The following is a 24,714-nucleotide window of genomic DNA, read 5'->3' on the forward strand; positions in this document are numbered from 1 at the left end:
AGTTGGAGTGGCTATAGTAATATCAGACAAGATAGACTTTAAAACAAAAATGTCAGTAGAGATAAAAAGAGACATTTTATGATGATAAAAGGATCAATCCATCAGGAAGATATAATAGTTATAAGCATATATACACCTAATAAGAGAGCATCAAAATATGTGAAGGAAAAACTGACAAAAATGAGGGGAGAAATAGAGAATTTAACAATAATAGTTGAAGACTTTCAACTTTTAATAATGCATAGAACAATTAGGGATAAGATCAACAAGAAAATAGAAGACTTGAACAACACTATAAACCAGCCAGACCTAATAGACATCTATAGAACACCCCACCCAACAACAACAGGATATACATCCTTCTCAAATGCACATGGAACATACTCCAGAACAGACCATACACTAGGCAATAAAACAAACCACAATAAATTTGAAAGATTAGAAATAACACTAAGTATGTTTTCTGCTAACATGGAATGAAAGTAGAAAACAAAAACAGAAAGAAATTTGGGAAAATCACAAATATGTTGAAATTAAGCAACACAGTCTTAGATAATCAATGGATCAAAGAAGAAATCAAAAGGAAGTTAGAAAATATATTGAGATGAGATGAATGAAAATGAAGAGACAACATACCAAAACATATGGGATGCAGCTAAAGCAATGCTTAGAGGGACATTTATTGCTATAAATGCCTATATTAAAAAAGAAGAAACATCTCAAATCAATAACTTAAGCTTCTACCATAAGACCCTGAAAAAGAGAGCAAACTAAAACTAAAGCAAACAGAAGAAAGGAAGTAATAAAGACTATACAGAAACAAATGAAACAGAGAATAGAAAAATCAATACAACCAAAAGCTGTTTTTTTGTAAATATCAACAAAATTGACAAACCTCTAGATTGATTACCCAGGAAAAAAAGAAAATTCAAATTACTAGAGACAGAAATAAAAGAGAGGACATTACTAGTGACTTGACAGAAATAAAAGGATATTAAAGGAATACTATGAATAACTGTACTCCAATACATTAGATAACAGATGAAATGGACAAATTCCCAGAAAGACACAAACTATCAAAACTGACTCCAGATGAAATAGCAAATATGAACACATCTATAATAAGTAAAGAGAATTAATTAGGGAAAAAAACCTACTGAGAAGGAAAATTCCACACCCAGACAGCTTCACTGATGAATTCTACCAAACATGTAAGGAAGAATTACTACTACTTCTTCACAAACTTTTCCAAAAAATAAATGAGAGAATACTTCCTCACTCATTCCATGAGGACGGTATTATCCTGTTACCAAAACCATTCAAAGACATCACATGAAAAAAACACTACAAACTAATATCTTGTGTAAATATGGATACAAAAATCTACACAAAAATACTAAAAACTGAATCCAACAACATATAAAAAGAATTATACACCGTGACAGAGTGGGATTTATTCCAGGAATGTGAGATTGGTTTAACATCCCAAAATCAATCAATGTAAAACACCATGTTAATAGAATAAAACATAAAAACCACATGACGATCTTAAAAGATGCAGAAAAAGCATTTTTAAAAATCCAATACCTTTTCATGATTAAAAAAACGATAAATTAGGAATAGAAGAGAACCTCCTCAACCTGACAAAGGGTGTCTCTGAAACATGAACTGCTAACATACTTAATGGTGAAAGATTGGATGTTTTCCCCTTAAGACCAGGAACATGACAAGGATATCTGTTCTTTCCACTTCTACTCAATGTTGTGCTAGAGGTTCTAGCCATGGAAGTTAGACAAAAAGAAATAAAAGGCATCCAGATTGAAAAGGAGAGAAGTAAAACTATCTCTATTCACAGATGACATGATTTTATGTAGAAAATCCTAAGGAATCTACTAAAAATCTATTAGAATTAATAAAGGCATTCAGCAAGGTGGCAGGATACAATTTCAATATACAAAAATCAGTTGTATTTCTATATACCTAGAATGAACAATTCAAAAATGAAATTAAGAAGGCAATTCCATTTACTATAGCATCAAAAAGAGTAAAATACTTGGGGATAAATTTAAGAAAAGAAGTACAAGTATTGTAGATTAAAAACTAAAAACACTTGAAAGAAATTAAAGAAGATCTGAAAATGGAAAAAAAAATCTCATGGTCATGGACTGGAAGACTTAATATTGTTAAAATGACAACAATCCCCAAGTTGATCTACAGATAAAATGTAACCCTTATCAGAACCCCCATGGACATCTCTGTAGAAATAGACAAGATGACTCTAGATATTCAACATAGAGTTACCATATGACCCAGCGATTCCACTCTTAGTTATATATGCAAGAGAAACAAAAACATGTCTACACAAAAACTTGTACATGAATGTTCATAGCAACATTATTCATAGTAGCCAAAAGGTGAAAACAATGCAAATATCCATCAACTGATCAATAGATAAAAACTGTGGTATAGCAAGATGATGGAATATTATTCGGCTATAAAAAACAATAAAGTACTGATACACACTACCACATGGATGGACCTTGGAAACATCTTGCTAAGTGAAAGAAGACAGTCACGAAACACCACATATTACATTATTCTATTTATAGTAAAGAATAGAATAAACAGAATAGGCAAATCCATAGAGACTGGAAGTAGATTAGTAGTTGCCTAGGGTTGGGGAGGTGGGGGCAATGAGGGGTGATAGATAAAGAGTGTGGGCTTTCTTTTTGAGGTGAGGAAAATGTTCTAACTGACTGTGGTGATGGCTGCACATATCTGCAAATATACTAAAAAACCACTGAATTGTACACTTTCAATGGATAAATTGTATGATATGTGACAATATTTCAATAAAGCTGTTAAAAAATAGAATGAAAAGGGGCCATCATTATAGATCCTCCAAACATTTAAAGGGTAGTGTGGGAATATTATGAACAACTTTATGCCAATAAACTCAATAACATAGATAAAACTGTTAAATTCCTTGAAAGACACAAATTACCAAACTCACTCAAAAAATAAATAGAAAATCTGAAGAGAAGAGTAGTGTTTAACCACCAGGTCTCTAGAAGAAAGTAAAGCCCCTGATTTGTAAGCACATCTAATTTCCGTGATGTAAGCCATGGCCAATTTCAAGCTATCAATATGACATCACTGACTGAAGATTTGTTAAGAGATGATAACAATCAGCTCTCATTAGCTGATACAAGCCAGCTCCAGCATGCCACTGCCTATATCTATAACAGAAAATTAATTTGTTATTAAAAACCTTTCAAGAAAACTCCAGGCCCAGATGTCTTCACTATTGAATGCTATCAAACATTTAAGGAAGAAATAATACCAATCTTAAACAAACTTTCAGACGGTAGAGGAAGAGTTCTCCTCTCTACATAATAAAGCCAGGATTACCCTGATAGAAAACAAAATCATTACAAGAAAACTAAGACTAATATACTTCAGGAACATAAAAGTAAAATTTCTTTAAAATTTTTTTGGAAATTGAATCCAGCTGTATATAAGAAGTATAATGGGGGCCAGCCCTGGTGGCCTAGTGGTTAAGTTTGGAGTGCTCTGCTTTGGTGGCCTAGATTTGGTTCCTGGGTCTGAACCTACACAACTCATCTGTCAGTGGCCATGCTGTGGCAGTGGCTCACACACAAAAAAGAGGAAGATTGGTGGCAGATGTTAGCTCAGGGTGAATCTTCCTCAGCAAAAAAAAAAAAAAAAAAAAAAGATTTCTAAAAATATTTTTAAAGATTTTAAAAATCTTTAAATCTTTGCATTCTGAGGAATGCAAAGTTGGTTGAGCATTCACAAGTCAATGTAATTCAACATGTTAACGTAATAAAGGAGAAAAATTATGACCATGTCAATAGATACAAAAAGGCATTTGATAAAAGACAACACCCATTTATGATACAATCTCTCAGGAAACTATGGATAGAAAGGAAATTCCTTACCTTGAAATAAGGCATCTGTGAAAAAACTACAGCTGCCATCATACTTAGTAGTGAAAGACTGAATGCTTTCCTCCTATGATTGGGAACAATGCAAGGATGTCTGTTCTTACCAATGCTATTCAACAATGTCCTGAAAATCCTAGTTAGTGCAATAAGGCAAGGAAAAAAGGCATGTAGATAGGAAAAGAAGTAAAATTACCTTTATTTGCAGGAATATCATGAGCATGAACACCGAATGCCCTAAGAATGTATAAAAAGTTGTTACAACTAATAAGTGAATTTAGCATGGTCTCAATATAAAAGGTCAATATACAAAAATCAAGTATATATCTTGGTACTAGAAATAATTAGAAAATTAAAAATTTTAAATACCACTTGCAATGGCATCAAAAAGTATGAAGTAATTAGGGATAAATTGTATGTAATACGTAAAGACTTGTACACTGAAATCTATAATACATTGCCGAGAGTAATTGTGGAAGACCTAAAAAAGTTATGAAGTATACCATGTTCGCATATCAGAAGACTCAATATTGTCAAAGAGGCAATTCTCCCCAGATTGATCTGTATATTCAGTATAATTCCAACTAAGATCCTACCTAGCTTTTTGTGTAAAAATCGACAAGCTGACTCTAAAATGTGTAAGGAAATGCACAGGATCTGTAGCAGTCAAAACAATCATGAAAAAGAGCAGTATCAGAGGACTGACAATATCTGAACTTGAGCCTTCCTGTAGAGCTGCAGTCATCAAGACAGCACGGGATTTGCAAAAGGACAGGAAAGGAGATGCACAATATGTGTGTCTGCCATTCTTGCTGCTTCATTTGCATATTGCATTTCCCATGCCCCAGGATCACAAAATTCCAGTGAACCTTGATGCATGGGAGTTCAGCAAGACTCAAAGCAAGTAAATGGTAGGCATGTTATTTCTATGACTGCGGACAACCAGGAGAGGCCACCCTTTTGGTTCCATTCAGAGCTTACTTCCAACACAGAATCACATTCTAAGAAACTCAAATGAGGAGCCGGCCCTGTGGCCAAGTGGTTAAGTTCGCGCGCTCTGCTTCAGCCGCCCAGGGTTTCACCTGTTTGGATCCTGGGTGTGGACATGGCACCGCTCATCAAGCCATGCTGAGGCGGCGTCCCACATGCCACAACTAGAAAGACCCACAACTAAAAATACACAACTATGTCCCTGGGGGCTTTGGGAGAATAAGGAAAAATAAAAAATAAAAATAAAAGGAAACACAAATGACAAAGAAACCCAATCATATCCTTTCTTACATGTGTTACTTCCTTGTAGTTGCCAATCACTTATGTTGAAAATGATGACAAGAAGGAAAAGGAAAGATAGAGCAACCCACAGTTCCTTTTCCTTTCAGTCCCTCCGTAAAATGGGCATATTGCACGTATCAAGAAGTGAATTAGGGGGCCAGCCCCGTTGCCGAGTGGTTGGGTTTGTGCACTATGCCTGGGGTTTCGCCAGTGTGGATCCTGGTCATGGACATGGCACCACACATCAGGCTGTGCTGAGGTGGTGTCCTGCATGCCACAGCTGGAAGGACCCACAACTAAAAATATGCAACTATGTACTGAGGGGCTTTGGGGAGAAAAAGGAAAAGTAAAATCTTTAAAAAAAAAAGTGAAATAAAGGGGCTGGCCCTGTGGCCGAGTGGTTAAGTTCACGCACTCCTCTTCAGTGGCCCAGGGTTTCACCAGTTTGGATCCTGGGTGCAGACCTAGCACCGCTCATCAAGTCATGCTGAGGCGGCGTCCCACATAGCACAACTAGAAGGAGATACAACTAGAATATACAACTATGTACTGGGGGGCTTTGGGGAGAAGGGAAAAAAACGAGGAAGATTGGCAACAGATGTTAGCTCAGGGTCAATCTTCCTCACCAGAAAAAAAAAAAAAAAAGAAGGAGAAGAAGAAGAAGTGAAATAAAAACATTTGAATTGGTTTTGTTAGGCATTCCCACCGTTCTGGTAAAAAGTATACACATATATATGTATGAACTCCAAAATATGAATTGTGCAATTTTGGTGATTCTGCATATGAGTCAAATGCTCTTGTACTTGCATTTAAAAATGGCATTGTACAATACAAAGATGACTATATAATTTATGCTAACAATTTAAAATTTTAATTTTCCTCTACTTAGAACAAGATTAAATAATAAATAAAAAGCACCATGTCAAGGTCAATATCAATGGTCATAAATCATATTAATAGGATGTAGCCTTGATATGATGTGATGAAATGGCACTTTACCTCTGTGATCTTCCTCCCAAAAACCCATAACCCCAGTCTAACCAAGAGAAAAATACCAAACTAATCCCAATAGACGGGCATTCTACAAATACCTATCTAGAACTCACAATTGTAAAGATCATCAAAATCAGAGAAAGTCTGAGACACTGTCACAGACAAGAGGAGCGTAAGGAGACATGACAACTAAAAGTAATGTGGTACTTTGGATGGGATCCAGGTGTAGGAAAAGGGCATTAGGCAAAAACAAAAGAAATTTGAAGAAAACATAGACTTTAAGTTAATGACAATGTATCAATATTGGCTCATTAATTATAACAAATGTACCATAATAACATAAGATGCTACTGGATGTGGAGTATATAGGAATTCTCGACAGTATCTTCTCAATTTCTCTGTAAATCTAAAACTGTTCTAGAAAATAAAGTCTACTAAAAAAAAATGAAAAGTAGAAAGAGAGACCACAGGAGAAAGAAAAGCTTTATATTTTAGTACCTTTAATGGCACTTTTTCTTGCTTTTTGAACAAGGAGCCTTGCATTGTAATTTAACACTGGCCCTTGCAAATTATGTAGCCTACTCTGCCTCTGTCCCAACTTCTGTCCCCAGACCTGAGACTGGGGTTGTTCTGGGCCCTTTTGAGAGTCCCTGAGGCCAAGAGTAAGGCTGTGAGCACGCTGGAGCCCCACAGGGAAGCCCAGCCCAGGACAAGTTCTGTGCTCTGAGCTCGTCTGGATTCTGAGAAAAGCAGCAGCAGCCACAGTCTGGAGAGTCCCCGCTCAGGCCAAATGGTGTTCCTCAGAGAAGCCCCTGCTCACTGAGGTGGGCAGCGTGGAGTCATAGCATCCCAGAGCCGGAAGGACTTCATTCATGGTTCTTCCACAGCCCTTCCCCCCACCTGTCAGGGAGAAGAAGGCGGACAAACAGAGGCAAGGAGAGGGGTAGAAGGCCTCCAGGCCTCCAGAGCCCTCCAGTGAGTGAGTGACAGCTTGAGTCCTGCCCAGCACAGAGCCTGGGACTGCCTTCCTTTGGGTCAAGGTTGGACCTGCCTTCCCTGTCCCTCAGTGTTTGCCAGCAGCCTGAGCTGCGGCCCCCCCCCCCCACGGCCCCATTCCTCACAGCCCCTTCCTTGTTTCTCTGGGCATGTATAGGGTCTGTGTGTGTGTGTGTGTGTGTGTGTGTGTGTGCGTGTGTCTAGACCCAGTTAGTGTGAGACCAGAAGCAGAAAGGAGGAGGCTCTTATCATTGCATTTCCCACGCGGCTAATTCCCCTGGGGCAGAGGGGTGAGGAGAGGAGAGCCAGAGAGCCACAGGCTGGACAGGGCCTGCTGCAGCACACAGCAGCAAGTCCTGAGACCAAAGCACTGCCATGGGTGTCATTAGGAAAGAATGCGGAGGCCACAGCAGCAGGGGGAACCTCTGGACCGGGGAGGGCAGGCCTCCTCAATGACAAGCAGGCAGGCCCTGCAGAGGGAAACCAGCCCTCTGCAGTCTGTGTTGTAGAGGGCTCAGAGGGAGGGGGCTCTGTTCTGCCACAGAAGTGCAGCCTCACCAGGGACCAGGAATCCCTGAACCAGAGCCCCACCCTGGGCTTCCTCAGATCCTCCAGAGAAAGGCCTCACCCCTGGAGACTGTTGTCATGGCAGCAGCTGCCAGGGGCTGACTGCCTCCCCCCTTGCCTGTGCCTGCTTGGCTGCCCTGCCTGCCTCCTGATACCTTCAGCTCCTGCTACCTGCAAAGGCCTGTGCTGCCCACCGGGCTGCGGCTGTGGTAAATGCGGCTGGAGCCCACTGCCCAGGAGCAGTTTAACAAAGTGGTTTAAGGTTCAAGTACTCATATCCTACTGCCAGGGTATAAATCCATCTGGGCTACTCACTATCATCTGTTTCCATGGGAATAATTTGTAACCTCTCAGAGCCTTAGTTATCTCACCTTTAAAATGCAGTTCCTTAAACTCTCACTAGCATTAGTGAGCTAAGCACCATGTCTTCACAGGACCCTAAATCAGCAGTATCAGATAAAATCTCTCAGAAGGATTATTTCACAGCCCCCACCACGAGCACACACAGACAAGGAGCATACCACATTCCTTTGTAACAAATGGTTGTCACCACGGCAGAACCACCTTCATCTTACTCCCTCTTGAGAGCCCTTTCTCCCAAGGGAACCCCAAATCAAAGCAGAGACAGAGCCAATACAAAGACACTGTCTTCATTCCTCCTTTTCTGGTTTTAATCTGAAACCCCCCTTGTCTGCCCCCCAGTTTACCAAGTTCTTATCAAGGGTTAATTTATAGTGGTTTGGCAGCTTTCGGGGGAAACTCTGTCTCCTAACAGCAGCACTAGAAAGTAATCCCACCCTGAGAAGTCACACTGAGAGAGGAGAGGAGAGGAACTGGCCTGACGGAGCACACTCCTGGCTGCCACATCCAACAGGGAAAAGGAATTTTTCCTTTTTTTCCCCTCTCTTTTTTGGGAGGAAGATTGGCCCTGAGCTAACATTTTTTGCCAATCTTTCTCTTTTTGCTTGAGGAAGATTGTTGCTAACACCTACGTCAATCTTCCTCTATTTTATGTGGGACGCTGCCACAGCATGGCTTGATGAACAGTGCTAGGTCCATGTCTGGGATCTGAACCTGCAAAACCTGGGCCACTGAAGCAGAGCACATGAACTTAACCACTATGCCACGGGGCTGGCCCCAGGAATTTTTTCATTTTGAGTCAGAGCTTTTTGCTGAGATCTCCCCTAGATCTTTCCCGAGCTTGCTGAATTTATCATCCTATTTAGTACTAATGGTTTGCTTTAAATTAATATTTTGTAGCTCATGTCCTGAATGACAGAATCTGGATTCAAAGAATGAGGGAGTGAATCTAACAGGATAACGTCTAACCAAGAAAAATAGAAGCTTCTGTACTTAGTTTAAAATTAAAATGATTTCTAGAAGTGCATTAACAGAGATGTATGAAACAGATTTGGGGGTCTCAGTTGACTTCAACATAAAGTGGATTCAACTGTGTGATATGGCATCCACAAAATCTACTATGATCTTAGGATGCATCTATAGATGTATAGTGGCTATTCCAGAATGAAAGCTGTGATAAGATCACTCCATCCTACACTAGGCAAAATATTCAGTATTTTCAAAGATATTTACAAATTCAGGAACATGTAGGATGCTGAGTGACTTTGAAAAAATATATCACATCGGAAAGAGCTGAAATAACTGGGGAGGTTAAACCTAAAAAGAAAGTTTTGGTGAGAACATAATTGTTTAAGGATTAAATGAGATAGCATATTGAAAGTGCTTAGCACAATGCCTGGCATAAGTGCTCAATTAATGTTAATAATAAAAGAATGATAATTAGTAGTATTATTAGCACTAAGTCATACTATTATTATTATTACTATTACTCTACTCTAATTATAGTTAATGCTTATAGAGTGTTCTCTATGTGCTAGGCACTATTCCGGGTCCTTTACATATACTGACTCATTTATCCCTCTTACCAATCAATCCTATGAGGTAGGTACTATCATGTCTCCAATTTTGCAGATCCACAAACACATCCTTGTAATCTCAGCTGAGTATATTAGCATGATTTTAATCCTGCTATTCAGTGTGTGATCAACAGAATTATTGCATAGTTTAGCATGAATGCCCTCTGTGCTGAATCTATCTTTTTGGGTCCAGCAGTCCCAGGACCCAATTATTTGCTGATTTAATGAATTAATATAAACTTTCTCAACCAGCACCACCAGAGTTCCAGCAATACCTCTTTCTTTTGTTATGAATAATAACTACTGAATATATGTATATACATGCATAGACATTATGTGTGTATATATGTATATACATATATACATAAATATATAATAATGCCACACTCTCCACCAAATATGCTCCCATTTCAGGTAAGTAAGTTTTCAGACTATTTGTACTTAGATAGACAAACGTGTCTTTTGATTTATGAAAATCAAAGTGTTCAGCCCTTTTAGATTTACATACCTTACAAACTTAACTTTTTCTAGGGTTCTAGAATTGAATTATTACCAATTTAGAATGGAGCTTCTATTTGTGATACAGGTCTGGGGGCGCAAAAAAAATCCTCAAGTTATGGAAAAGTGAAAGCTTATCTTCCATGAAAGTGACAGGAGATAAAAACCATGTCGATAGAGCCTAAGTGGACATAATGGACTTATGAATGTGGATTAAAACTGGGAGAGGTGGCATATGACATCGAGTCATTAATGAGAAGTAGTCAGATTTCAGTGTAGGATCTGGACTGTAGGGGAACTAATGGGCCTTGGCGGCTGATGACGGGAGGATGAGGGAGAGAGGTGGTATCAGGGGAAGCGGCAGAGAGGAAGAGGCAATAACCCCCAAGACTAGACGCTGATCGTCTGGTAACCAGGAAAAGGCAAATATAAACAAAGAGAGGTGAATGACAGGGCTTGGTGTGTTGGGTCAGGAAATACTGTCAGGTTGCTGCGGCACAGCCGCCGGTCAAAGTGGTAACTGGGGATCTGATCTGAGCTCGGCGGTGACGCGCGGCCCTCACGTGACCAGGAGCCTATGTCTGCCCAAGTCCCTCTCGTCTTAGTCCTTTTTGCCTGTCCAGACACCGTCTGCCAATTGCCCTTTGGTCGAGGGGAAAAGCAAAAGGAAGTAAGTCCCCTTAGTCTTCTTAAATCGGTGTGAGCGTCGGTGCCGCCCAGTAACCCCTGGGATCGAGATGGCAGAGTCCAGGCCTTTCCCTATGCCCAGCCCCGCCCCCTGCGCCCACATTTCGGTGCAAAAAATGGTGGTCTTAGGGGTGGGCTATGGAGGTGAGTGGGGGCTCCCCTGGGAGGGAGACACAGACATTCAGAAATAGTTGCTAAGCAATCTTTCGCTTCCACTTCCCGCCTGAAAAGAAATGACGAACATTGCGGGGTGGAGGGGTGGGGGCACAGAGGACTCAGGCTTGAGCTAGGGCATCCGGCGGAGGGGAACCAGAAGGGGGCTGGCGTGGGGCGGCGGCTGATGCCCAGAAAAGGGGCGTGTGTGGCCCTTTCCCTCCTCTGCACTCCCCGCCCCCTACCCTGTCTGGCGTCTGTCTGCAGGTCTGCCGGTCGCAGCGGGGCACCTCGAGAGGACGTCTGGGAACAAGCCGCCAGGAGAAGTCCAGGTCGGGGAAGGGGTGGGCAGTGGGCCAGGATGGGGTGCGAGGGAGGACGCTGATGGGAACGGAGTCGGCGGCACCACCGCCCCGCCCCGCCCCTGCCACTGCGGGAGAGGCCTGTGGCAAGGCCTGCTGGGAAAATGGTGGGCTTTCGGAAAGGAGGGGGCGACAAGGGCGGGGGGACTAGATGCGGCGGGGTCCCCAGGGCCAGAGAGCCTCTCAGCAAGCGTAGGTTGGAGGACCTGGGCCCCGAATCAGGAAAAGGCAGGTTGTTGGAATCCATGGCCGGGGTTTTGGTCCAGCCACCAAGTATTCTGACTCGACTCTGCCTTTCTTGTCTCCTATGAATAACTGTGCTTAAAAAAGACCATTCTCGACATGGAAAAATCCTGCCAAGAGAATGAAGAACAGCCACAGAGCGCGCCCAAGGCAGATGAGGAGCGGCCTCCTGTGGAGCACTCTCCTGAAACGCACTCTCCGGAGGAGCCGTCTTCGGAGGAGCAGTCCTCGGAGGAGGAGTATTTTCCCGAGGAACTCCTTCCTGAGCTCCTTCCTGAGATGCTCGTGTCCGAGGAGCGCCCTCCGCAGGAGCGCCTTTCTAGGAAGGACCTTTTTGAGGAGCGCCCTCCCATGGAGCAGCCTCCTTGTGGAGTGGGAAAACATAAGCTAGAAGAAGGAAGCTTTAAGGAAAGGCTGGCTCGCTCTCGCCCCCAATTTAGAGGGGACATACATGGCAGAAATTTAAGCAACGAGGAGATGATACAGGTAGCAGAGGAGATGGAAGAGATGAAAAGAGTACGCAACAAATTGATGATCATGCATTGGAAGGCAAGACGGAACCGTCCTTATCCCATTTAATGTGTTCGGCCTCTAGTTCTGTTTTACCGGATATAAGTATTGCCACCTGAACTTTGTTTGCATTTTTCTCATGTACCTTTCCACATCTTCTTAATTTTAACTTTTTGTGTGGCTTTATTTTAGGTGTTTCGCTTGTAACTGGCATAAAATTGCCACCCCCCCCCACCCCGCACAATGTGCAAATCCCCCTCTTTCAGCCCTGGGTCTCACCCATTTGCATGGAAAGATGTACATTATATATTGTGAAGTGAAAAAAGCAGTCTTCAAGAAGTATATGTAGTATCCCATTTTTGTAAAAAAATGTATATTTATATATTAATATGCAGAGAAAAAACTGAAAGTATATACTTCAAAGGCTTAACAGTGGCTGTGTGGTAAGATAATAGGTGAATTTTTTGATTTTTCGTTTTTGCTTTATTGGAATTTCTCATTTTTTTCAACACGAACACATTTTGTGTTGCAAAAAAATATATAATGAAAAATTGAAAGGCAACTTAAAAAACTGTCATTCAGCTTAAAAAGACAATGTGGCACTTAATAAATACCTGTCAGAACTTTAAAAAAGAGAAGTAAATCCCATGTTTCTTCTGATTCTCTTATACAGAAATATAAACTAGGTACTTTTATTTGTTTAAGTGTCATTCTTTTCCCACTTAAATAGGATTAATCCTTGACTTACAAGGCTGCTGTGGAACCAAATGAGGTAAAGATTGTGTGAGCTGTGTGTTTTTGCCCCCACCTGCACGTGCAGGACCCCAGCCCCTGTAGATTCCTTTCAAGTACAGGGTGTAGGACCCAAAGGAGGTCTCACTTGCGCTCACAAATAATTCCTGTGAGATTCCAGGTGAGTACCACATTCCATTCCTGTCCTGCTATTCTCTTCCCTTGAATACTGTCATGTCTACTGGGTCCAGCTGCCCCTTCTGGGTCCTGCTCCTGCCTCGGTCCGGAGTGCCGGGGTTCTCCAGGTGCAAAGCCGGGCCAAAGCTGAACTGTGTCTCCTACAAATATGTGGAGAATGCCTCTCCTCCAGCTTTAATGTTACACTTCTCCAAGTGGATACCATCACAGTGCCGCTTAAACCTCAATATCTTAAAGAATTCTTAGCAAAATACTCGTTCCCATTTTTTTTTTTCCTGAACACTTCCCTTTTCTCCACTGGAATCAACATGAGTTCACTGGGACCTGGACTAGAAGAAAATTTGTGAGTCAGACACAATGCTGTGTACTCAGAATTGGAACCTCCCTCCCAAATAATCTCCAAGGTTAACTAGGGTTTTAATTGTCTAACACTTACCTTAGGGTGAGTTTCCTCCCAGGGGCCTCTGGCAGGCTTGCCTTACCAATTCAGCTGACTTGCTCAACTTATATAAATTAAAGAGGAAAGCAAGATTCAGGCTCAAGCTAGAACATTTCCCTTCTACCCATCCCACATCAACAAGAAACATGCAAAAATACTTTGTAAGTCATTAAAGTACTTACAGTCATTAAAGTATATGTATAATGTATATACATATATATGGGCGGTGTGTATCAGATATTGCGATTTCTCTGTTAATTTATTCTTATAAAACCTAAGATTTTGTTTTATTGATCCTGTTTATTGATTTTGTTTTATTGATCTTATTAATTCTAGAAACATAGATAGTGGTTAATAATGTTTTTAAATTATGACCCAATCATAAACCCTGAATTTCTGTTTGATTGGCTATGATAGCTTCAGTGTCTTCGCTTCTCTGAAAAGTATGATTTGCAATTCCAAAAGATCACAGTGCGGAGAGGGATTGTTTCTCCAAATTCAACATTAAAAGTATTCAAATATTTTATGTATCAGTGTTTCTCTTATCAAATATGCAGAGACCTGGGCGTTACCCGAGACGCACCAAATCTGCTTTTCTGTAAAGTAGCACACAAGCTGGAGAGCCCCTGCTATATACAATATACTCCTGGTTTTGGTAAGAGTAAACTGTGACATAGATAGAAGAAAATATAGATGATTGTGTCAGAATGAAAAGGTTGAAAGGCTTGTCCAAGAATATTTTTAAGTAAGAAATTAAAAACAAACTCTTCAATTTTACTACATAAAATTTAGATTTTTTTCAGCAAAGTAAGACCATACCCAGAATAAAAAGCTAAGAGAGATGACAAAATAGCAAGACATATTTTCCACGATTGATATTGTGTAATGCCTTGCATTGCTTCCTTCCAATATGAGTAAAATGCCTCAGAAATAAATTCAAAGTTCTCCTTTGGTCATCAGCTCACAAAATTGTAAGCGAACCCTGTGCCCTTGACTTTGTTTTTGTTTTTATATTTTCACTGTATGATGTCATTTTGGGGGATCTTCACATCTCCAGACCAGTGTTCAAGATTATGGCAGCCTGATGGGTGCTGGTCGGGCTGGATTCCGGCTGGAATGAGGTGAAGGTCCAGGGGCTCACTGTGGCAGTTTTACAAGACGGATGAATCCAGCTCCCTGGTGCCCTGAGGGGTGGTGCTCAGGTAGAATTTGGAAGGTCTCACCCAAGCCACACTCCTCTGCAGGGAGGTCTGACTTTGGTTTCTCTGCTCCAGCCTGCAGCAGGCACCAGACCCTCCTAGGCTGATGGCTGGGCTGTCCTTGACATACTTACCTGGAGGACAGGGACTGTCCCCATCACAGGTCAGAGACCTTTGCCCTTCCCCCCTTTTCCCTTCCTCTTTCGGGAACCTTTTGTAGGGGAGGAGATAAAGCCCCAAGGATTCCTAACTGGAAACACTGGTTGGGACAGACTTTGGGTGAGCAGATGTCCAACCAGGTAAGTTGGGGCTGAAGCAGAAGGGGCTGGTCCTTCTCTCAGAGTCCAGTGAAGTAGCCCCCCAAAATGGGGTTAGACCTCGGACAAGACCTCTCCAGCCCTCTCCCGCCCACCTTTCTCAGATTCCCAGAAGAGCCTCGAATGTGCACAGGCCTGTTTGGGTGGTTCTGCGGTGACTGTAGCTCTGTGTGTGCCTGGTGCATGCTTCTGCTGTCTGCGTCAGCCCAGGCCCAGAGGCACAGGAGACCCCAGGGAAAGGGAGCTTGCAAAGGCACGTGGTCCTGCAGCTCAGGAGAAAAGGGGTTTCACCTCCTGTGTGAACATCCCTGTGCACTGCAGGCCCAGCCCACGAATTGGGAGCCAGGACAGTCAAGCTGTGAGCTGGTGTGAAGATGCTTTTGAAGGCATCGATGGTGGAGGGTCAGTGGCATCCAGAGCCTGGTTCTCTGGGCCCCTTGCCACCTCCCTGCCTAGGCAGAAGGCTGGTATCTCAGTCACATGTCCCAGAAGTGACTTGCCTGGCCAACTCCAGAGCAGAATGCGTTGAGGGCCCTGGACTCTGGAGAGAGCCCTCTGCTAACCAGGATGCCCTGGCTCTAAGGGGACACTGCATGAGAGTGGGAGGCCCTGTGGTGAGGCAGCGTAGAGGGATCAAGTTCAGGGTCCTTGCAAAATGCCCAAAGACTCCTCCCTCTCTCATTCAAAAATACTAATCTAAGCTCAATTCTTTTTACAAATAATGAATAAGATTATATAGATAAATAAGGGGTAGATCTTGCGTTCTAACTCAGATTTGTCTGAATCCAATTCTGCATTCTCTCCTTTCTACCACACTGCCTCCAATTTAGATTGTAGCTTTCCGGGACTGAGATGGCTTAGGGAATAACTGTTTTAGACTTGCTAAGTATTATATCCTTGTTGGTGTGTATATTTGGGTGAGTTTTCATATTATTATCTTTTTCCAGGTGGAAATGTCCAGTAGGCAGTTAGATATAAGTGTCTAGAGTTTGGAAAATACATTGACATGGAAATATGGATTGTGGCTGGTGGTACCTGGCACATAGTAAGCACCCTATGAATATTTATTGAATTAAATGAATGAATGAAGACTCCAGTCCAGAAGACTGTAGATAAATAGGTGGAACACAGGGAATATTTAGGGCGGTGAAACTATTCTGTATGATACTACAATGATGAATGTCATTATAAATTTTTCCAAACTCGTGGAACGCACAACATCAGAAGTGTACAGCACCCTAATGTGAACTATGGACTTTAATTAATAATGAAAATCAATATTGGCTCATCAATTGTAGCAAATGTACCGCAAAAATGCAAGATTTTAATAATAGAGGATATTGTGTGGGAATATGTTAGGGAATATATGGGAACTATTTGTACTTTCTGCTCAAGCTTTTTGTAAAAAGAAGAAAGAAAGAATCCACTGGTATATCCTTCTATCCTTTTCTGTGAATATATATTTTCAAACACAAGTGGGATTCTATTGAATGTGTTAATTCATGACCTGTGTGTAAAAAATGAACTTTTTCTTTACACCTCTTTACCAAGACACTACCTGTCATGAAGATTATTTAGAATATTGGAGTAAGCTCGCCATCTGGTGACCAAAGTCAGAACCGCGAGTTAAACACAGCTAACAAAGGAGAGAAACTTGGAAAAGTGCGGCAGGGGGCGAGAGACAATATTGGGGAAGGGAATGCCTCAACCCTGACTCACACTGGACCTGATCCCTCCAGAATTCGGAAACTCTTAATGAGTACTATAATTTTCACGGCAATGTGGTTATTTGCACAAGAATCTGTTCTCCTGGGGCTGGCCCGGTGGCGGTGGCGCAGCGGTTGAGTGCACACGTTCCGCTTTGGCAGCCTGGGGTTCGCCAGTTTGGATTCCGGGTGCGGACATGGCACCACTTGGCAAGCCATGCTGCGGTAGGTGTCCCACATATAAAGTAGAGGAAGATGGACACGGATGTTAGCTCAGGGCCAGTCTTCCTCAGCAAAAAGAGGAGGACTGGCAGTAGTAAGCTCAGGGCTAATCGTCCTCAAAAAAAAAAAGAATCTGTTCTCCTTGTAACAGAACACAATTAGAAACATTGGTTATATTACCAAGGCTTTGACTGTGTAGGGAAGGAAAAATAATTTTCCCTCTTCCCTTCTAGGTTCCTGGCTGAGAGCCCCCTGTAATAAGAGACAGATTAACAGGAGAAAAACAAACAAAAGTTTAATAACATGTATACCTCCTTATACATGGGAGATACCCAGGAAAACTAATTCTCTGAAATGGCCCAAGCCACCACCTTAAATACCATCTACCATCTCCAGCTAAAGACAAAAGATGTTGCAGGGGGTGCAAGATGGGGATGGGGGGCCGGCAGGAGTTATGGGAGGTTTTCAGGCAAAACACAGTACCAAGGGTAAGGTTGTCATGTAAATTTAAGTCGTTGCCTTCTCCCTTGATGATGGTTTCTAGAGATTTAGTCATCCTTCCCTTTCTGATATAGGACTGAGAGGGAGACACCCTTACAGATGGAGATTTCTCTTATAAATATAAGTATTCCTAACCAAAGGGTTACTTCTATTCGGCATTCAGAGCTTCTCCTGTGTCTGTGGCTTCTCAAAAATAATCGACCCAGGGGCCGGCCTAGCGCTGTAGTGGTTAAGTTCACGTGCTCCGCTTCAGCAGCCAGAGGTTTGCGGGTTTGGATCCTGGGTGTGGACCTACTCACCACTCATCAAGCTATGCTGTGGCAGCATCCCGCATACAAAATAGAGGAAGATTGGCACAGATGTTAGCTCAGCAACAATCTTCCTCAAGCAAAAAGAGAAAGATTGGCAACAGATGTTAGCCCAGGGCCAATCTTCCTCACCAAATAAAATAAGATAAAAATAACCAGCCTAAAATAATCTTCATGGCAAAGAGGCACATTTTGGGGTATCATATTCTGTTCCCTTACCACTGGAATGTCATATTTGAGAATGTACCTAGATTCACATTTGACCACACAGATTTAAGGAACTAAAGTTGACTTTGTTTAGCCATAAAATCCCTTGGAAAACCAGCCTGATACCTTGCTTACATGGTTTACTGCAGCCTTAGCAGGGAAAGAAAGGTCACTTCATGGCAGGCCCAGTAACCTCAGAATATTTTGGAGACCTCAAGAAGAGAGGAATTCACCCAAATCTGTAGGTATTGTAAGCAAAGTCTCATAGTGAGCTCTTGGCTTGTCTTTCTGGCCTCAAGAGGTTTTTAAAAGTCCAATGGAGATATCTTATGAAAAGTTAAAGGGCCAGCCTAGCGGTATAGTGGTTAAGTTTGCGCACTCTGCTTCGGTGGTCTGGGGTTCACAGGTTCAGATCCCAGGTGTGGACCTAAACACTGCTCATAAAGCCATGTTGTGGAGTGGCCCCACATAGAAAATAGAGGAAGATTGGCACAGATGTTAGCTCAGGGATAATCTTCCTCAAGCAAAAAGAGGAAGATTGGCAACAGATGTTAGCTCGGGACTAATCTTCCTCACCAAAAGAAAAAAAAAGTTCCTGGAAAGCAGATTTAAAAGAGTCTATATGGTCAATCACTATTCTTGCTGCACTTATGTAAATAATCAGGCCAAGTTTAATGAGACTAGACTTATTTTGCAAACAAATTAGTCTTATTTTGGTTATCTCTGATAGAAATGGGGCTGACCAGAGAGAGTAAAATTATGTTTTCAGTAGAAACTATAATACATGTATGTTGATGTCAGATTCTAGTTCTATTCATTGCCTTGAGGTTTTGTATTCTACCTGATAGCCTTTCATAACTGGCCTCCCCCGACTCAAGCATCTTTCTTTTGTCTTTAGTTGAAGATGGTATTTAAGGTGGTGGCTTGGGCCATTTTGGGGTGTTACTCAGTTTTCCTGGGTCTCTCCCCTGTGTACAGGAGGTATACATGTTAGTAAACTTCTGTTTGTTTTTCTCTTGTTAATCTTTTAATACAGAGGGGTCTCAGCCAAGAACCTAGAAGGGTAAAGGTAAAATTATTTTTCCTCCCTTACAAGATACATGTACTTACATTGTGTGTGTGTATATATCTCTTTTTATATACCATGTCAATTTATTTTTATATATAGTATATATGTATATTACTTTATATGTTTGTATATTATCTATGCACATACCTTTATGTATTCATTTATGTGTTTGTAGTTATACCTTTTATAACATATATTTTACTTGAAGTATTCCTTTATTTTTGTTTGCACACGTGCCATGACATTCATCCATATGGGTATTCCATCAACCCCAACCCTTGATGGTGATGTCTATAGTGAAGATAAAAGTGTTCTCTTTGATCTCAGAGGCCTATGTCTGAAGGCCACATGAATGGACAGGTACCCCAAAAAGCATAAAGTAGAGGAAAGAGCAGCACCTTTGTTTGGAGTTGAGAAAAGAAATTCAAAATGATCAAGAACCTACTTTGGGCCAGGTGTTTTGTTTTTTATTTTTATTTTTTTGAGGAAAATCAGCCCTGAGCTAACATCTGCTGCCAATCCTCCTCTTTTTGCTGAGGAAGACTGGCCCTGAGCTAACATCCGTCCCCGTCTTCCTCCACCTTATATGTGGGACGCCTACCACAGCATGGCTTGCCAAGCGATGCAACATCCGCACCCGGGATCTGAACCAGCAAACCCTGGGCTGCCAAAGCGGAACATGCACACTTAACCGCTGCACCACCAGGCTGGCCCCTGGGCCAGGTGTTTTATGTTTAGGATCTCCTTTAATCCTTACAACTCTTTGAGGAAGGCATTATTACCTTATTATAGATGAGGAAACTGTAACTCAGAAAGTTTGAGTGACTTACACAGGGTCACACAGCCAATTAGCGGACGAAACTGGATTTGAACTCAAATTTGTCTGACCCTTAGGTCAGACCTCTTAACCATTATGCCTTGCTTACTCCAAAAATTTCACACCTTCTCTCTTATTACCTAGTCTAGTGGCATTCATCTTTTGGAATTCAGAAAAGTTGGGAAAACTCCCTCACTCTCATGCCCCACTCTTGTTGAGTTTGAATTTGCTACAAGCATGCTTTTGCAATCAGAAAAATTAGTAAAGAATTATCTCTTTCAAAATCTTTGAACTAAAAAAACTCAGAATATTAAATTGCATGTGAGAAACTGGGATGAAATATTTACACGTCTCTTGCAGGTTTTAAGATATCTTTGAAAAATGTAAATCTCTACTCACTGAATAGAAAATGAGCAAAATACATGGAGAAGTAATTCACATGAGAAGAAACACAAATCACATACACATGTGTTCATAGAATCTAAATGACATCATATAAATGGCATTACACCCTACATTTCATTTGACAAAATGTTCTTTCTTTCACTCAACAGTATGTCTTGGAAATCTATCCCTATTGTTACCTATTGTGGTATAATAAGAAATATTTGGTCTTTGTCCCAGTCCCTGGCACAAAGCTCTTCGAACCCTTGGAATTTCCTGAGTGATAGGAGTGTCTTTTGTCCTTCCTAAGGAGCCTTTTTTGAGCATATGCTATTACGGTGATCTAGGGTGGGGCCCCTTGGATAGCCTCAAGGTGGGGCTCGTGCCCTGAAAGACCAAGTGGAACTTTCAGTCCCACTCACCTACCTCTGGGAAGGGAAAGGTGGGGAGGGCTGCAGGTCAAGCTCTGTAAAAACTCTTGAAGGATGAGATTTGATGAGCTTCCAGGTTGATGAATGCATCCACATGCAGGGAGGGTGGCGTGGCCCCATTCCTTGGGGACAGAAGTGCCCTCGTTCAGGACCCTTCCAGACCTCGCTCCCCCTTTGTACCTCTTCATCTGGCTGTTTATCTGTATCATTTACAATATTCTTTATAATAAACTGGAAAATATAAGTAAATGTTTCTCTGGGTTCTGTGAGCTGATCTGCCAAGCTAATCGAACACCTAGCAAGTTAATTGAATCTGAAGTGGACGGGGATTGAGGGAACCTCCACTATGACCAGTTGGTCAGAAGCACAGGTGACAACTGGACTTAAGGTTGGCGTCTGAAGTGAGAAGGATGCACTCTTGTGGGACTGAGCCCTTAATCTGTGGGATTTGACTGTGTTTCAGTGTCAGAATTGAGTTCTTTGCTTGGTGTGTTGAAAAAAACACACATTAGATCTCTATCTGATTCATATGTACCCGCCGCATACATTGAAGAGGGCGAACATACTGTAGTTTATTCTGTAATGACAGAGATTTAGGTGGTTTCCACGCTTTGCTGTTACAAACATGCTGCAGGGCCCTTTTTTTTGCCTGCCTCCTTGCACCTATGTGTCAGTATTTCTCCAGGATTAATGACTAGAAGTGGAGTTGTGGGGTCATAAGGTATACTGCCAAACTGGCCTTTGTACTGGACATTTGTCATCTGAGTTCTTTCCACACTTTGACTTTGACTGGTTTGGTCCAGTCAGACCTTTGAGGCCAAACCTCCATGCCTTTGCTCATTCTGCTCCTTCTGTCTAGACTGCCCTCCCCTTCTCTGTTAAGCAAATTCCTATTCAATCATTAAAACTCAAGTAAGTTAACACTCCCAGAGGACTTGCCTGACAGTCACCAGTACAAGCTGACTTAGCTGGTTCTTTCCTGGTGCTCCTAAATCACCAAGTGACTTAGACTTTATTATTACTGTGTGTTAAAGCATGTTTACACATCTATCTCCCCTATAAATCAATGAGCTCCTCTGGGATATTCGTGTCTTATTTGTCAGCATATACAGGACAGAGGACAGAACACTCATTAAATATAAGTTTGTTGAACCAAATACCCAAGATTGTGACTGTCTTCTCTGTCCCAACTTCTGTCCCCAGACCTGAGACTGGGGTTATTCTGGGCCCTTTTGAGAGTCCCTGAGGCCAAGAGTAAGGCTGTGAGCACGCTGGAGCCCCACAGGGAAGCCCAGCCCAGGACGAGTTCTGTGCTCTGAGCTCGTCTGGATTCTGAGAAAAGCAGCAGCAGCCACAGTCTGGAGAGTCCCCGCTCAGGCCAAATGGTGTTCCTCAGAGAAGCCCCTGCTCACTGAGGTGGGCAGCGTGGAGTCATAGCATCCCAGAGCCGGAAGGACTTCATTCATGGTTCTTCCACAGCCCTTCCCCCCACCTGTCAGGGAGAAGAAGGCGGACAAACAGAGGCAAGGAGAGGGGTAGAAGGCCTCCAGGCCTCCAGAGCCCTCCAGTGAGTGAGTGACAGCTTGAGTCCTGCCCAGCACAGAGCCTGGGACTGCCTTCCTTTGGGTCAAGGTTGGACCTGCCTTCCCTGTCCCTCAGTGTTTGCCAGCAGCCTGAGCTGCGGCGCCCCCCCCCCCCCCCACGGCCCCATTCCTCACAGCCCCTTCCTTGTTTCTCTGGGCATGTATAGGGTCTGTGTGTGTGTGTGTGTGTGTGTGTGTGTGTGTGTGTGTGTGTCTAGACCCAGTTAGTGTGAGACCAGAAGCAGAAAGGAGGAGGCTCTTATCATTGCATTTCCCACGTGGCTAATTCCCCTGGGGCAGAGGGGTGAGGAGAGGAGAGCCAGAGAGCCACAGGCTGGACAGGGCCTGCTGCAGCACACAGCAGCAAGTCCTGAGACCAAAGCACTGCCATGGGTGTCATTAGGAAAGAATGCGGAGGCCACAGCAGCAGGGGGAACCTCTGGACCGGGGAGGGCAGGCCTCCTCAATGACAAGCAGGCAGGCCCTGCAGAGGGAAACCAGCCCTCTGCAGTCTGTGTTGTAGAGGGCTCAGAGGGAGGGGGCTCTGTTCTGCCACAGAAGTGCAGCCTCACCAGGGACCAGGAATCCCTGAACCAGAGCCCCACCCTGGGCTTCCTCAGATCCTCCAGAGAAAGGCCTCACCCCTGGAGACTGTTGTCATGGCAGCAGCTGCCAGGGGCTGACTGCCTCCCCCCTTGCCTGTGCCTGCTTGGCTGCCCTGCCTGCCTCCTGATACCTTCAGCTCCTGCTACCTGCAAAGGCCTGTGCTGCCCACCGGGCTGCGGCTGCGGTAACTGCAGCTGGAGCCCACTTCTCTGTGAGCAGCTTTCACCAAGGGAAGACCCCTGCAACCTTATGAAAAGCTCTGGAAGGTGAGATGCAGGTAGCAAGTCCCTTCTGAATTATATAGACTAGTCAAGGAATCTAGTAAGAATAGCTGGGAGTCCACAGACATATGTTCCAAAGCTGATCTCTTTTCTTGCTTGCTAGATGAAATTAGCAACATATTTAATCTTTCTCTGTCTCTACTTTCTCATCTATAAATGAGGTCAAAAGAAGATTTATAAAATTGTGTCTTTGTAGCACTCGCAAATACATATTTATAAATTTTCATTCTGGTCTGAATTCAGAGATACGTGAGAATGACAATGTGAACTTGGTTCAACGTGGCGTTAGATTGGTTACTACTAAAGTAGCAAATATACCATGCAAAGGATATAGAAGAGATGGTAGTGCAAGTGGTTGAATGCCGAAAATCTATTCTGTGTCTTGTCTGTCACTATGGTGCGGTCAAAGCTCAGTGGTCTTGGCAGCCTGTGTAAGGTGAGATGCTCACCAAGTCAGAGGAGCACAGAACTGTGAGTTCACTGCTTTTTAAACTTCCAGTCCTGTCAGGTGTCAGAAAGAACTTTGGACTAACCTCCAAGGCGATACATCTGCTACTCAGTGAACCACTTCAAAGGCCTAGTGTCCAGGCTCCAGGCCTAGACTTTCTTTCTGTGGCGGCGCCGGCAGTGCCTCGCTTCTGCATTTGCTCTTCAGGGAGGGAGCTTTCAATGCATGTCAACTTAGGGGCTTTTTTGTGGACAGGGCTGGCCGTGATCCACTTCACTGAGAGGAGAATAGTTCTACCTATGCTCAGTTTGGCAGAAGACAAGTTGTAGGATATTTATTCAAAGAGTGCATGGAAAGGAATATAGTATAAGCGGAGGCACGAGGAAGGATGGAAAAAGAGATTAAATGTGTTCAAAGTGAAGGAGATCTTGTATGTACCATGAAAAGTGATGAAGTCAGGTGTAGACTACAAACCAATCAATGGTCCAGAGTGCTCTGATAGAATCCCTTTGTCACTAGGCTGAGTTAAACTCTCTGGTTCTCTTCAAATGGAATGGTGGTGTGAAGCCTTTGCTGTCCTAAGACTGGCTACTTACTGCTCTCAGCACCTATGGTCTATTTTTATGTTCCTGAAACATCCTAAGGAGCAATTCCTTCATGAGATATACATTCCTTTATATTATCTGTTCTTATTCCTTTATAGTACCAGGTCTGGGGGAATTACTCATTCTAGGAGAATGGCATAGCAAGAGCACAGAGTGGGTAAGTAAAAGCATATTTGGGTCACACTGATTGGGGATCCCTTTTAGCTGGAGCAGAGGAAAAATAGTTGGCAAAGCTTAGAGAATGCAACTCAAGTTGGATCCTGAAGTGCCCTGTTAGGATAGGGAATCTAAGATTATTTAGTGGATTGTGCGGTTACCATCCAGAGCCTTTGAGCAGGAGAATGGCAAGATGAAATTAGGAAATAAGGTAGATTAATTTGGTCATTTACTTATTCTTTGAATTTTTCTCTAATAACTCCAGTCCACACTGGACATTATCTTCTCCAAGTTTCTGCTGACCTGCTAATAATCCCTACTT

The 24,714-nt window shown here is 42.7% G+C and overlaps 1 protein-coding gene and 1 long non-coding RNA gene across 3 annotated transcripts in view; one reads left to right on the forward strand and one right to left on the reverse strand.

Moving 5' to 3' along the window:
- LOC111771526 (uncharacterized) overlaps positions 1–11,411 on the reverse strand; it is a 39,656-nt gene extending 28,245 nt beyond the window's left edge. The window contains exon 1 of the long non-coding RNA XR_002805392.2: positions 11,314–11,411. This is a non-coding gene — a long non-coding RNA (uncharacterized lncRNA). The remainder of the gene's footprint in view (positions 1–11,313) is intronic.
- Positions 10,546–14,078, forward strand: TCEAL1 (transcription elongation factor A like 1). Of its 2 annotated transcripts, none has more exons than XM_005614382.4 (3): positions 10,546–10,898; positions 11,336–11,400; positions 11,761–14,078. In XM_005614382.4, exon 3 carries the CDS (start codon positions 11,773–11,775, stop codon positions 12,250–12,252), a length of 480 nt encoding a protein of 159 aa, XP_005614439.1. In that variant the 5' UTR covers positions 10,546–10,898; positions 11,336–11,400; positions 11,761–11,772; the 3' UTR covers positions 12,253–14,078. The 2 variants fall into 2 exon arrangements, with proteins under 2 accessions (XP_005614439.1, XP_005614438.1); XM_005614381.4 differs by having other exon boundaries at positions 10,837–11,059.
- The last annotated feature ends 10,636 nt before the right edge of the window (positions 14,079–24,714 follow it).

The sequence above is a fragment of the Equus caballus genome, chromosome X (assembly GCF_041296265.1).
Source record: "Equus caballus isolate H_3958 breed thoroughbred chromosome X, TB-T2T, whole genome shotgun sequence".
Taxonomy (NCBI): Eukaryota; Metazoa; Chordata; class Mammalia; order Perissodactyla; family Equidae; genus Equus; species Equus caballus.